The sequence below is a fragment of the Zophobas morio genome, unplaced genomic scaffold (assembly GCF_036711695.1).
Source record: "Zophobas morio isolate AGI-343-1 ecotype UQ-CSIRO unplaced genomic scaffold, CSIRO_AGI_Zmor_V1 ptg000038l, whole genome shotgun sequence".
Classification (NCBI taxonomy): Eukaryota; Metazoa; Arthropoda; class Insecta; order Coleoptera; family Tenebrionidae; genus Zophobas; species Zophobas morio.
Genome location: NW_026972143.1, coordinates 3726209 through 3740906, shown reverse-complemented (window position 1 = coordinate 3740906; position 14698 = coordinate 3726209). Strand labels below are relative to the sequence as shown.

At 33.0% G+C, this 14698-nt stretch overlaps 2 protein-coding genes across 2 annotated transcripts; one reads left to right on the top strand and one right to left on the bottom strand.

Annotated features, from left to right (window-relative positions):
- Window positions 1–11696: 11696 nt before the first annotated feature.
- LOC135139972 (histone-lysine N-methyltransferase eggless-like) lies at window positions 11697–13196 on the top strand. Its single transcript, XM_064070342.1, has 5 exons — window positions 11697–11991; window positions 12042–12179; window positions 12347–12782; window positions 12832–13034; window positions 13081–13196. Exons 1-5 carry the CDS (start codon window positions 11802–11804, stop codon window positions 13194–13196), a joined length of 1083 nt encoding a protein of 360 aa, XP_063926412.1. The 5' UTR covers window positions 11697–11801.
- LOC135140212 (acidic fibroblast growth factor intracellular-binding protein) lies at window positions 13035–14698 on the bottom strand. Its single transcript, XM_064070662.1, has 5 exons — window positions 14426–14698; window positions 14177–14375; window positions 13675–14127; window positions 13374–13625; window positions 13035–13328 (listed from the first exon to the last, which is right to left on the bottom strand). Exons 1-5 carry the CDS (start codon window positions 14508–14510, stop codon window positions 13253–13255), a joined length of 1065 nt encoding a protein of 354 aa, XP_063926732.1. The 5' UTR covers window positions 14511–14698; the 3' UTR covers window positions 13035–13252.

The following is a 14698-nucleotide window of genomic DNA, read 5'->3' as shown; positions in this document are numbered from 1 at the left end:
TTCCCATTTCTCATTTCATATTTCACATTTATCACTCTTTTCATTTCTCATTTCATATTTCACATTCATCACTCTTTTCATTTCTCATTTTATATTTCATATATCTCATTTTCACTTCGTGTCATTTCTCATTACTTCTTAGTTCATATTCCTTACATTTCTTATTTTTCAGAGTTTACATTTCTCACGTTTCTCATTTTTCACACTTATCATTTATTTTTTGTAATTTGTCACATTTCTCACTTCATATTTCTCTTCTATCATTTATTATTTATTTCCCAGCTCTCATTTCATATTTCACATTTCTCATTTCTCACTTCGTGTCATTTCTCATTTCATAACTCATATTTCTAATTTAACATCTCATTTTCACTTCGTGTCATTTCTCATTCCTTATTTCATATTTCTTACATTTCTTATTTTCAGAGTTTTCATTTCTCACGTTTTTCACTTTTCACACTTATCATTTATTTTTTCTCATTTTTCATTTATTATTCATTTCTAAGTTCTCATTTCTCATTTCATATTTCACATTACTCATTTGATATTTCACATTTATCATTTCGGACTTCGTGTCATTCTCATTTCATAATTCCCATTTCTCATTTATCATTTGTTCTCATTATTCATTTCCCATTTCTCATTTCACATAGGTACCTCATTTTCACTTCCTGTCAAATTACTCATGTCTTCTTATTTCATTTTCTTACATTTCATATTTCTCATTTTTCATTTATTACTCACTTCTCAGGTCTCATTTCACATTTCATAATTCATATTTCTCATTTTTCATTTCTTCTCATTATTCATTTCTCAGTTCTCATTTCTCACTTCGTGTTATTTCTCTTTTCTTCTTATTTCATATTTCTTACATTTCTTATTTCTCAGACTTTTCATTTCTCACGTTTCTCATTTTTCACACTTATCATTTATTTTTTCTCCTTCTCACATTTCTCATTTCATATTTCTCATTTTTCATTTATTATTCACTTCCCAGTTCTCATTTCTCATTTAATATTTAACATATCTCATTTTCACTTCGTGTCATATTTCATATTTCTCATTTCTCACATCGTGTCATTTCCCATTTTTCATTTCTCATTTAACATTTCTCATTTTCACTTCGTGTTATATTTCACATTTCTCATTTCTCACTTCGTGTCATTTCTCATTTCTCATTTAACATATCTCATTTTCACTTCGTGTCATATTTCACATTTCTCATTTCTCACAACGTGTCATTTCCCATTTCATAATTCATATTTCTCATTTTTTATTTATTATTCATTTCTCAGTCCTCATTTCACATTTCCCATTTTTCATTTCTCATTTAACACATCTCATTTTCATTTCGTGACATATTTCACATTTCTCATTTCTCACATTGTGTCATTTCTCAGTTGATAATTCATATTTCTCATTTTTCATTCCTTCTCACTGTTTCTTTCTCATTTCTCACTATCCTAATTTCTCATATTTCTCATTTTTCATTTATTATTCATTTCCCAGTTCTCATTTCTCATTTAATATTTAACATATCTCATTTTCACTTCGTGTCATATTTCACATTTCTCATTTCTCACATCGTACCATTTCCCATTTTTCATTTCTCATTTAACATTTCTCATTTTCACTTCGTGTTATATTTCACATTTCTCATTTCTCACATCGTGTCATTTCTAATTCATATTTCTCATTTTTCATTCCTTCTCATTGTATCTTTCTCATTTCTCACATTTTTCACCATCCTAATTTCTCATATTTCTCATTTCATATTTCTGATTTTTCATTTATTATTCATTTCCCATTTCTCATTTCTCATTTAACATATCTCATTTTCACTTCGTGTCATATTTCACCATCTCGAACAAGATGGCGACGAGTGAAGAAGTGTTTTCGGATTCTCAAAGAAGTGAATCGGAAATAAAGTGCGATAAATGCAAACAAGTGCTAAGAAGCAAGTGTACACGTTGTGTAGTTTGTGGGCTAACTTATCACCCTAGTTGTGCTCGTGAAAAAAATAAAAAAAAGGAAGTGTTTCGTTTCTTTACCGAAACAGAAATGGAATGTCTTCATCACAATAAAACAGCGACTTCAGAGAGTACATCTGTCAAGATAGGAGATGAAGAAACTTTGATAACGGAAACAGTAATTAGTTTCCTAAAAAGCAACACCTTTTCTAGCATCTTACGCAAGGCAATAGAAGCAGCCACCGTCTCCCTGCGTGACGAAATTCGAAGTCTTAAACAAGAGCTTAACAATGTGAAGAGTTCCAATGTTGATATGATAAAAATGTTGACAGATTATCCCAAAAATAATTTGTTGAAGGTGCCCTCTTTCGATGTCGATGTGTTCTCCGATATATCTTCCGATGGCATAAACGATACAAACGAGTGGAAAAAAAAAGTACACTATAAAACATCACGCGATAAGAGTGTCCAAAACCGATCCGGCCAAAAAACTAATAAACAGCAGAAAATTCCGAAGGATAACAATAATAAATCCGTTTTAGACCCAAAGGTTATCCCGTTTATTCCATCTAATCCATCATTAAACGTAGCATCGTCGAACATGGAAAAAAATGAAAAAAATGAAGAAATATCTTCTCACAACGCCCTAAATGATGCCGAAGGTTTTCAAACTGTTGTCTCAAGAAAGAAAAAGCGTAACTTCATTCGAGGTAAAGCTTCTGCTACAAATGAAAATGATACGTTGATAAAGGCTGTGCCGCGAAATGGGTATATCTATGTCGGTAATTTACATCCAAACACGTCTGAAAACGATTTGAAGCTATTCTTAAAGTCTAAATTCTCTGATAAAGAAATTAGTGTTGACAAACTTCCTAAGAGGCCTACTGCCAAAAGCGTGTCATTCAAAATCACAGTGGAGAAAACAATTTTTAAGGATTTCTTCAAGGAGGAATTATGGCCGGAAGGAATTTTAGTGAAAAAATTTTACTTCTTAAAAAACGAAAAAGTGAATACGTCCCTAATGAATTAATAGAAAATTTCTGTTTCAAAGGGGCCAGTTTTCGAATTTTATTTTTAAACATACAGTGCATTAGAAACAAATTTAATATGCTTTTTTCAGAAGTGGAAATTCTAAAAATAAATTGTATCTGCCTTTGTGAACATTGGTTGAACCATATCGAAATCGATAATATTCATGTGCCCGATTTCAACACGGCAGCATTTTTTGCGCGGTCTTCAAAGAAGCATGGAGGAGTCATGGAGCTGATGCACCAAAGTATCCCCTTCAAGATTCTGTCTGATAAGGTATCAGCACTTTCTGCTGAGGTGGATTGCGAATTATGCGGCGTACTTATCACTAAGTTAGATTTAATTTTAATAACGGTTTATCGCTCGCCAAAAGGCGATTTTCATAAATTTATTGATACTATAGTCATTCTTCTTAATGAAATTCATTGCAAATCTAAATACGTCATAGTGGGTGGAGATTTTAACTTATTATTTGGCACTAATGATGCAAAAGCCAATTATTTTTGTAATCTTTTGTCTAGCTACGGCTTATATTCTACTGTCAGATTTAAAACGCGTTATAACAACACACTTGATAATGTGTTTACTAATATTAATTCAGATATGATAAATATAACACCTGCTAAACTTTATCAGTCGGACCATACTGGAATATGTGTAAATGTTACTCTAAAGGAAGCTGTATTCGATAACTCATTTATCCCTAAATATGTAAGGCCCATCTCACAGTTTGGGAAAATCATGTTTTTTAATTTATTACAACAAGTTGATTGGAGTTTCATTGATCAAAATTGCGACTTTAATGCGTCTGATTTGTTCTCGATCTTTATAGATACGCTACTATTGTATTATAATATCGCCTGTCCTGAGAAGAAACTATCGTGTAACAGATCAAAGGTCCATAATATAATTTGGTATACCCCTGATTTAAAAATCATGCGAGAAACTCTGCATCTAATATATAGTTCTTACAGATTATATGGGACTTTGGGTTTGAAAATAATGTATAATAACTTTAAGCGTAAATATGAAGAAGCTGTTAAAAAAGCTAAAATTGCAGCTAATAATGTCTTTATTAAAAACAATTCTAATAATTCTAAAGCTATGTGGTCATTAATAAACAGAAGTAGAAAACGTACTATTCATGAAACTACAAAAATTTCCTCTAACGAATTCAATTTACATTTCTCGAGCATTGCTAAAAATATTCTTAATTCCTTACCAAATACTAATCTTGATCCTGTTAAAATTATGATATCTGTTAATAACACGTCACATATGTTCTTTAAATTCAGGACAGTTAGTGAGGTACAAGTACGTGAGGCATTGAATAAATTAAAAAATAAGAGCAGTAAAGATATTTATGGGTTCAATGTCGACGTTATAAAATCAGTAAAGGATATACTAATTGCACCTTTGACCAAATTAATAAATAAATGTATTGTTGACTCGGTTTTTCCAGACTGCTTAAAATTGGCTTTAGTATGTCCAATATACAAAAAAGGTAATGTCAATGAAGTTGATAACTATCGACCAATCTCCCTTCTTCCAGTGTTGTCTAAAGTGTTCGAAAAATTAATGTTAGAACAAATCCTTGAATTCTTTATTAGTAATAACTTGTTTTGTACAAATCAGTTTGGATTTCGAAAAGGCTTATCCACTGAAAAAGCTGTTCTATCTTTTATTGATAATGTCGTTAAATCCTTTCAAGATGGTGAATATTTTGTGTCTGCCTTTCTAGATCTTAGTAAGGCATTTGACTGCATGTCTCATGAAATACTAATCCGTAAACTTTTTTTTTACAACTTTCAGCCAGATGCCACTAGATTAATTTCATCGTATCTTTTGAATCGATTGCAAGTAGTCTCTGTTGATGGTATAGTCTCCAATAAAGAACAAATCGCGTATGGTGTACCTCAGGGGTCCATCTTAGGGCCTCTACTTTTCTTAATTTATGTGAACGATCTGCCATACTTTTTCCCTGATTTTTTTACGATATTGTACGCGGACGATACTACTTTTAGTAAAAAGGCAATGTCATCTTCATTAGTAATAAGTACTCTTATGAATATATCTTCGCAAGCGGAACCTTGGTTTTTCGCCAACAAACTTTGCGTAAATAAGAACAAATCAGTTCAGATGGTATTTTCATTGAAGAAAGATAAGTCTTTTGCGGATACGAAAAGTACTAACAAGTTTCTCGGAATTGTTCTAGATACTAAATTACTTTGGCATGAACATGTGGATTATATTGTTCACATCATTTCTAAAAATACTTATCTCTTAAGAAACTTATCAAATCATGTTGATCAAAATATATTAAAAATTGCATATTATGCGCTAATACAATCTCACTTAGTATATGGTATACTAATCTGGGGACACAGCGCCTCGTCACAAAACCTTTTTAGGCTTCAAAGAAGAGCTATTAGAATCCTTTCAGGTATTGGTTATCGTAATGATTGCAAATTTTCATTTCAATCCTTAAATATTTTGACATTGCCCTGCTTGTACATCTATCACTGTTTTAAATTTTTAGTAAACCAAATTAATCAATTTCCTACACTGAGTTCTTTCCATGACTATAATACTAGGTCCACAAATTTGTTAATCGAAAATTTGAGAATAAACCGTTGCAGAACTGCCAGGAACTATTTCTGTATAGTGTTCTTTAACAAATTACCTCAGAGTTTCCGCAACCTTCCACCATCTCAATTTCTAAAAAAAATCAAGGATGTCTTAACCGAAAATAGTTTTTATAGTTTCAATGAATATTTTCAATATAATTTTGAGTAATTTCTTGTTTATCATGTAGCTAGCTCATAATCTACATAAGTATTGTATTGCATGGTTTTTATGTTTATTTTTACTATTACATTCTTGTAAACTTTGGACGAGTGTATAAACTTTATGTTTTTAGCACAATAAAATTACTTACTTACTTACTTACATTTCTCATTTCTCACATAGTGTCATATTTCACATTTCTTATTTCTCACATAGTATCATTTCTCATTTCATAATTCATATTTCTCATTTTTCATTTATTATTCATTTCCCAGTTCTCATTTCACATTTCTCATAACGTGTCATTTCCCATTTCATAATTCATATTTCTCATTTTTCAGTTATTATTCATTTCTCAGTTCTGATTTCACATTTCCCATTTTTCATTTCTCATTTAACATATCTCATTTTCACTTCGTGTCATATTTCACATTTCTCATTTCTCACATCGTGTCATTTCTCATTTCATAATTCATATTTCTCATTTTTCATTCCTTCTCATTATATCTTTCTCGTTTCTCATGTTTCTCATTTCATATTTCTCATTTTTCATTTATTATTCCTTTCCCAGTTCTCATTTCTCATCTCATATTTAATAATAATAATAATAATAATAATTTTTATTGAACCAATTTTAAATAAATAAATTATAAACATTGGTACAAAAGGTGCAGATACAGCAAAAACTGATATTAATCTGACCTGACATTAGTATCTAACCTAACATGAGTATTAAAAGAAGTTTAATTTTAAGACCCACCACTGACCCGGAAATGACCGGCATTCAGGCAAGACTTCTATCATTACGGGTACTAAGACCAAGTAATGATATGCATTGATTAGATTAACAGAACAACTTTCGAGATTCTAGAATTACAGCATACAAATTAGTCTGCTATTATTCTCTAATCTCACCCCATTATTATTAACAATTTAAAACAGACCTAAATTTATATTTGGTATTTCTCCATTCAGCAGTCGTTGTTTTAGCAGTTTTTTTGAAGTTTCATTAAAAATGAGGCTCTTCTCTACGCCAATGACATTATTTATAACATACGCCGCCAAGTAGGAAAATGAAGACTTAAAACATACCAGGTTATGCCGTGGTATGTCAGCTGAAAAACACACATTTCTTAAGTTTTTATTGTGGATAGTTGATCGCAGCACTATTTTGTTAATCAAATAAGAAGGTGCTGATGTGTGCAACACTTTGGAAACAATTGAGACGTAATGAATGAAGCGTCGTTCACCTGACTTCAGCCAATTTAGTTGTCTAATGAAGGGGGTCACATGAGCAAAACGTGGAACAGTTAATGTATAGCGGGTACAAAAATTTTGAATTTTCTGTAGCCGATATTTTTGCAGCTGAGATAGACAAGGGCCGTATACTGTGTCAGCATAATTTAAATGAGATAAAATCAAAGCATCTGACAGCCGCTTTTTAGATTTAGTATCCAGATAAAACCTGTAAGGACTTATTTGCTTGAAACATAAAAAGGTTTTTTTGCAAATGTGATTGACATGTTCCACAAACTTTAGTTGGCTATCAAGCATAACTCCCAGACTCTTAACCACAGAGGAACTTTTCAGGACATGATTGTTTACTTTTAATTCAACACGATTTCTACATTGAAGAAGCTTTGTAGGCATACCAAACAGAATCGTTTCACATTTACTGTGATTGAGTTGCAAGCAGTTGTTTACGCACCATTGCTGTACATGTTCTAGATCTCTATTTATAAGGTTAGCACACGCTTCAGTTTCTTCAGGATTAAAAGTAAGATAAAGTTGTACATCATCTGCATACATGTGTACACAGCAATGTTTAATAACTTTTACTAAGTCGGCAGAATATAAAGAAAAGAGAAGAGGTCCAAGTACCGACCCTTGGGGAACCCCGGAACTTAAAGCCATCATATTTGATTTCTGACCATTACAGTCAACTAACTGAGCACGATTAAATAAATAATTCTGGAACCAATTCAAGGTGGCTCCATACACTCCATAATACTTAAGTTTGGTAACCAACAGAGATATTATATATATTATATATATTATATATTATATATATTATATATTATATTATATATATTTCACATTACTCATTTGATATTTCACATTTATCATTTCTCACTTCGTGTCATTTCTTATTTCATAATTTACATTTCTCATTTTTCATTTTTTCTCATTATTCATTTCCCTTTTCTCATTTTTCATTTAACATATCTCATTTTCACTTCGTGTCATATTTCACATTTCTCATTTCTCACAACGTATCATTTCCCATTTCATAATTCATATTTCTCATTTTTCAGTTATTATTCATTTTTCAGTTCTCATTTCACATTTCCCATTTTTCATTTCTCATTAACATATCTCATTTTCACTTCGTGTCATATTTCACATTTCTCATTTCTCACATCGTGTCATTTCTCATTTCATAATTCATATTTCTCATTTTTCATTCCTTCTCATTGTATCTTTCTCGTTTCTCATGTTTCTCATTTCATATTTCTCATTTTTCATTTATTATTCCTTTCCCAGTTCTCATTTCTCATCTCATATTTCACGTTACTCATTTGATATTTCACATTTATCATTTCTCACTTCGTGTCATTTCTCATTTCATAATTTACATTTCTCATTTTTCATTTTTTCTCATTATTCATTTCCCATTTCTCATTTCTCATTTAACATATCTCATTTTCACTTCGTGTCATATTTCACATTTCTCATTTTTACCAATGTATCATTTCCCATTTCATAATTCATATTTCTCATTTTTCATTTATTATTCATTTCTCAGTTCTCATCTCACATTTCTCATTTCTCACATCGTGTCATTTCTCATTTCATAATTCATATTTCTCATTTTTCATTCCTTCTCACTGTATCTTTCTCATTTCTCACATTTCTCACCATCCTAATTTCTCATATTTCTCATTTTTCATTTATTATTCATTTCTCATTTCTCACTTCGTGTTATTTCTCATTTCATAATTTACATTTCTCATTTTTCATTTTTTCTCATTATTTATTTCCCATTTCTCATTTCATATTTCACATTACTCATTCGATATTTCACATTTATCATTTCTCACTTCATAATTTACATTTCTCATTTTTCATTTTTTCTCATTATTCATTTCCCATTTCTCATTTTTCATTTATTATTCATTTCTCAGTTCTCATTTCACATTTCCCATTTCTCAATTAACATATCTCATTTTCACTTCGTGTCATATTTCACATTTCTCATTTCTCACAACGTGTCATTTCCCATTTCATAAGTCATATTTCTCATTTTTCATTTATTATTCATTTCTCAGTTCTCATTTCACATTTCTCATTTCTCACATCGTATCATTTTTCATTTCATAATTCATATTTCTCATTTTTCATTCCTTCTCACTGTATCTTTCTCATTTCTCACGTTTCTCACCATCCTAATTTCTCATATTTCCCATTTTTCATTTATTATTATTATCTCATTTCTTCTTATTTCATATTTCTTACATTTCACATTGCTAATTTTTCATTTATTATTCATTTCCCAGCTCTCATTTCATATTTCACATTTCTCATTTCTCACTTCGTGTCATTTCTCACTTCATAATTCATATTTCTCATTTTTCATTTATTATTCATTTCTCAGTTCTCATTTCACATTTCTCATTTCTCACATCGTGTCATTTCTCATTTCATAATTCATATTTCTCATTTTTCATTCCTTCTCACTGTATCTTTCTCATTTCTCACATTTCTCACCATCCTAATTTCTCATATTTCCCATTTTTCATTTATTATTATTATTATCTCATTTCTTCTTATTTCATATTTCTTACATTTCACATTGCTAATTTTTCATTTATTATTCATTTCCCAGCTCTCATTTCATATTTCACATTTCTCATTTCTCACTTCGTGTCATTTCTCATTTCATAATTCATATTTCTCATTTTTCATTTCTTCTCATTATTCATTTCCCATTTCTCATTTCTCATTTCACATATCTGATGTCTCATTTCGTGTCATTTTTCATTTCTGCTCATTTCATCTTTCTCATTTCTCACATTTGTCATTTCTAACATTTCTCATCATCCTAACATCTCGTATTTCTCATTTATCGTTTATTATTCATTTCTCAGTTCTTATTTCTCATTTCATATTTCATATTTCACATTTGTTATTTCTCTCTTCGTGTCATTTCTCATTTCATAATTCATATATACATTTTTCATTTCTTCTCATTTCATCTTTCTCATTTCTCACCATCCTAATTTCTCATATTTCTTATTTCTCGTTTCATATTGCACATTTCTCATTTCTCACTTCGTGTCGTGTCTCATTTTTCATTTCCTATTTCACATATCTCATTCCTCATTTCGTGTCATTTTTCATTTCTTCTCATTTCCTCTTTCTCATTTCTCACATTCGTCGTTTCTCACATTTCTCATCATCCTAATTTCTCATATTTCTCATTTATCATTTCTTCCCATTTCTCCTATTTCTCATTTCCCATATTTTTCATTACTCATTGCCCACATTTCTCATTTCACATATCTCATTTTCACTTCGTGTCATTTCTCTTCTTATTTCATATTTCTTATTAGAATATTTATTTCAGAGAGTTTTCATTTGTCATTTTTCACCAGTATTATCTGTTATTTCTCATTTCTCACATTTCTCATTTCATATTTCTCATTTTTCATTTATTATTTATTTCCCAGTTCTTATTTCTCATTTCATAATTCATATTTTTCTTTTTGATTTCTTCTCATTATTCATTTCCCATTTCTCATTTCTTCTCATTTCTCACATTTCTCATTTCATATTTCTCATTTTTCGTTTTCCTCATTACACATATCGCATTTCTCACCTAGTGTTACTTGTCATTTCATCTCTCTCATTTCTCAGATTTGTTGTTTCTCATATTTTTTACTTCTTCTGATTCCTCACATTTCTCGTTTCATGACTCAATTTCTCATTCCACATTCCTCATTCATCATTTCTTATTTCATAATTCTCACATTTTTCATTTACAATTTCCTATTTTATATTTTTCATTTCATAATCCATATTTCTCAATCCAGACATTTCTCGCATTTTTCATGTATCATTTCATCTTTCTTCTCATTTCTTACTTCACATCTGAATTTCTCATTTCGCATTTCCCATTTCGCTTCACATTCTACATTTCCCATTTCCAGTTTCGTAGCTGGCATTTCGCATTTCACATTTTACATTTCGGATTTCACATTCTCGATTTCTCATTTCTCATTTTGCACTCCGCATTTCCCATTTCGCAGTTCGAAGTTCTCATTACGCATTTTCTATTTCCCATTTCGCTGCGCATTCCACATTTCACTTTTCGCATTTCTCGTTTCTTATAAATCATTTCTTATTTCGCATTGATCATTTCTCATTACTCATTTTACATTTCGCATTTCAGAGTTCTCATTTTTCATTTCTCATTGCCCACTTGCATTACTCGCAAATTTAACGTTTTATTCAATAATTTGTGATATCTGTCATTTTTGATATTATGTACATAATACATATACACTCTCAGGGATATAACCCCAACTGTATTGTTGGTTGCCTAAAGCAAATTTGCAGCTATCTTTACAATTGTATTACAGGCTTGTCAACTTTAAGGTAGCAGGCTTGCCAACTTTAAGGTAGCTTCAACAACTCCTACAGATATTTAGACAACGCTGTCTAAATTTTCCAATTTTTCCTTCAACTGATTGTTTCCTAGCAGTATAAACATTCAATAAACGCAACACCTTCAGTTTCGAAAACTTAATGCACAAAAAACAAACATAACCTGGAATTTAGTTACTCTTCAAGTTAATCCTTGATTGAAAAATAATCATAGTTACAATGGCACCCGTTACCAAACCAACCAGACCATTATAAAAACAAAAAAATCAACACACCTTGTTTGTCAATTTTCCGAAAGTCATTTCTTCCGTCAATTTTTTTCTGTTGCTTTGTTACAACAATCACATAATGGACCTTGAAGATGCCGATCCCGTCGAAGACTTGTCTATTAAGCAAAGACAAGTCATCGTCGAAAGAAACTTGAGCTTCAACGAAACCACCAAAAAGTGGCATTGGTCTCCACCTAGGACAATAGAATACCACAGGCGTGACCACCGGGAGACTCTAGACCTGCTGAAGAAACTAATTCAGTGCCCGGGTAAGTAGCACATGCGCAGAAACATTTTACAGTAACACCCTGTCTACCAGACCTGCAAGGCCAGAAGTATCCACTCTCCAGAAAACCGCCCCATGGAACCGATAAAAGGGTTCCGCTGCCTAAAACCGTCAAGAACGAAGTCACACAAGAGAACATCAAACTCATTGGAGAACTGCTTGAAAGTGGAGGTGAGTTTAAAATTTGACAGATGACGTAAATGTGATTAAATCAAGTTGGCGCCACATTCGACGCACTCGTACCAACTTTGACCCGTTCTAATTTATAGTTTTTCAAGCGTGAAAACGGCACTACCATTTACTAATTTGTATTTGTTCAACTTGAACTACTTGCTTAGACCTCCAAGTGGAACACATTGCTCCCCTACGACCCATGCCCAAACCCTTACCCCTAGCCCTCAACTCCCTAAAAACTGACTCTGGTGTCGAATCCATGTTCTCGTTCGGCAGCACCCTAGACCCCAAACCCCCCAAATTCGAACTCATGGAAACCTACCTCACACCCAACAAAAACAACAAAAAGTGGGTCAAAGCCAAACTTATCCACGTCGGCGAAAACGTCGTCCACCTCGCCGACAACCAAACCTTCAACGACATAATAACCACCAAAAAAAACATAGCCTACCCTGAACCACCCACCCGAGTCCTAGAGGTTGGCAGCCGTGTCGTGGCTTTGAAAAAGCAACTGTCGACCACCGGCGAACTGTCACGAGGACGACGCAAGCACGAAAAGGGCGTGGTTATGGAATTTCCAACCAACCAGAACCTACACAGGTCTGTCGAAGTAACGACTCGGCGCGTGTAATGTCGCGATTGGTTGTAGATATTTGGTGGTTTTTGACGACGGCGACTGGGCTTACGTGAAGCCGGATGAAGTGTGGCTTCTGTGTTATCAAAGTCCGAGGGTTTGGGACGACGTACCTGAGGAAAATAAGCACATCGTGAGGTACTTTTTACACGGGTTGTACCAAGCAATAACGGACTTCGAAAAGGGTGATTTGGTCGTGTACGAAATGAAACCCAATGGTAAGTCACGTGGTTAGAATAACACGTTTTTTATGACACTTTTCAGATTACCAACATGGCGTCGTTATAAAAGTTGACGTTTCTATCTTGTACGTGTGGTTTTTTGAGTATTGTAAATGCATGGTTATTTATAAAGGTCTTGCAAGTTTTAGAGGTTGTTGACAGTTTGTTCTATTTTTAATAAATAATTTATTTTATTTGTGTTATTACGATTAAAATTAGTACATCGCCAGGAGACACTCTGTTATCACTTTCATATACTTTTCCCACAAAATTTTGAGTGCCGCTGAGTCTCTGCAAACACTAGTTCATAAAAATCCCTAGATTCAAACCACCTACCTTATAATGTCAATTTCGCAGCCACACTGTGTATACGCATTTAGAAAAACTTCCAACTCTGGTACAGTCCAATTTGCCTGTTTTAAACTATCCGAAAGCGAAGTCAGTTCGACAAACATATTTTTAACATCTCGAGGACGGTGCATATTTGTCGTAGGCAACAAAATCGCCCGATTATAGTTCTTAAAATTGGCATCCAAGTCCAGGTAGCATTTCTGCAAAAGCTTGGCTCTCAACAACACGCACACTAGACTGAAAACCCCCTTGAAATCATTCCACAATTAACAAAAATACAACCTACTGCTTGTGCTCTTTCTCTTTCTCTAACAAAATTTTAATCTCTCGTAACTCAGAGAAGAAGTCTTTGTCGTGTTCCGTATCGAAATTGTCAACACCTGCCAATTTGTTCGTCCAGTTGTCCATTATAGCCTCCGTACACCTCTTCCAACAAGAAAACGTGATATGATTTAGTTTCCGCTTGGTCTCAAAACGAATGCACGCTAGAAACACGATACAAGCGTATTTTTTCGCTATGTATTCAGGTAAGTAGAACAAATTTTGGATATTTTGGACCACCGGACCTGGCATGTCTTCCACCATCTTGTAAATTCGTTTAACATTGTCGAACTGGCGCCGGCACGACTTTAACGGAACGCCTGTCTTTTCAGACACTTCATCCAAGTCTTTTCTGTGTTTGCTGGAGAGTTTTTTTCCAATGAGCTCTCGGACGACGCTGTCGTCGAAATCGTAATACCTGTAACATTTTTTTAATTTAGAAAAGTGTCGTTGTGTGTAGTGCGTACTTCTCTATGAGTAGTTTTCGTGTCTGGGGCTCAATCTGAAACGCCAACTGTTCTTGGAGTTTGTTTGGGTTACTGAGGAGTTTTTCCAGAAGTGAGTAGGTGCGATAGTGGTCCAACACATCACTGGCTATCAGTTCAAGAGGGGCACCCGTCAGCTGCCCTAAGCCCCTCTGATTCAAAATCGAGACGGCTTCACTCGCTAGAATAGACTGTAAAAGGGGGCACTTTGAGGTTATGTTTGCGCGTTACCTGTGTGACCCTCCACCCACAGTTGATAGATTTCCGGGTCGACGAGAGTATAATTACTAATAAAGACATCGATTTCGGTCCCCATATACACTTATTTTTGAAATTTTAACGATTTTAGCAATTTGGTTCCAATTATGTCAGTGACAAGGCTACCAACTTTGCGTGTTGTGTTACATAAACAATATTATCGTTACAATTAGGAATTATTGGGATATGTATGAAACCAATTATAGCTGCTACGGCCACAACGAACCCCTTTAAAGACTTTCATCG

What these genes read in the sequence shown, in the direction of transcription:
- LOC135139972 (XM_064070342.1), top strand. Translation starts at nt 11,802, where the DNA reads ATGGACCTTGAAGATGCCGATCCCGTCGAAGACTTGTCTATTAAGCAA. An exon ending in ACCAACCAGAACCTACACAG is followed by an intron (nt 12,783 to 12,831) that starts GTCTGTCGAAGT and finishes GATTGGTTGTAG; the next exon opens with ATATTTGGTGGTTTTTGACG. An exon ending in GTACGAAATGAAACCCAATG is followed by an intron (nt 13,035 to 13,080) that starts GTAAGTCACGTG and finishes GACACTTTTCAG; the next exon opens with ATTACCAACATGGCGTCGTT.
- LOC135140212 (XM_064070662.1), bottom strand. Translation starts at nt 14,510, where the DNA reads ATGGGGACCGAAATCGATGTCTTTATTAGTAATTATACTCTCGTCGAC. An exon ending in AAAGAGAAAGAGCACAAGCA is followed by an intron (nt 13,626 to 13,674) that starts GTAGGTTGTATT and finishes GGGGGTTTTCAG; the next exon opens with TCTAGTGTGCGTGTTGTTGA. An exon ending in TGCGAAATTGACATTATAAG is followed by an intron (nt 13,329 to 13,373) that starts GTAGGTGGTTTG and finishes TAGTGTTTGCAG; the next exon opens with AGACTCAGCGGCACTCAAAA.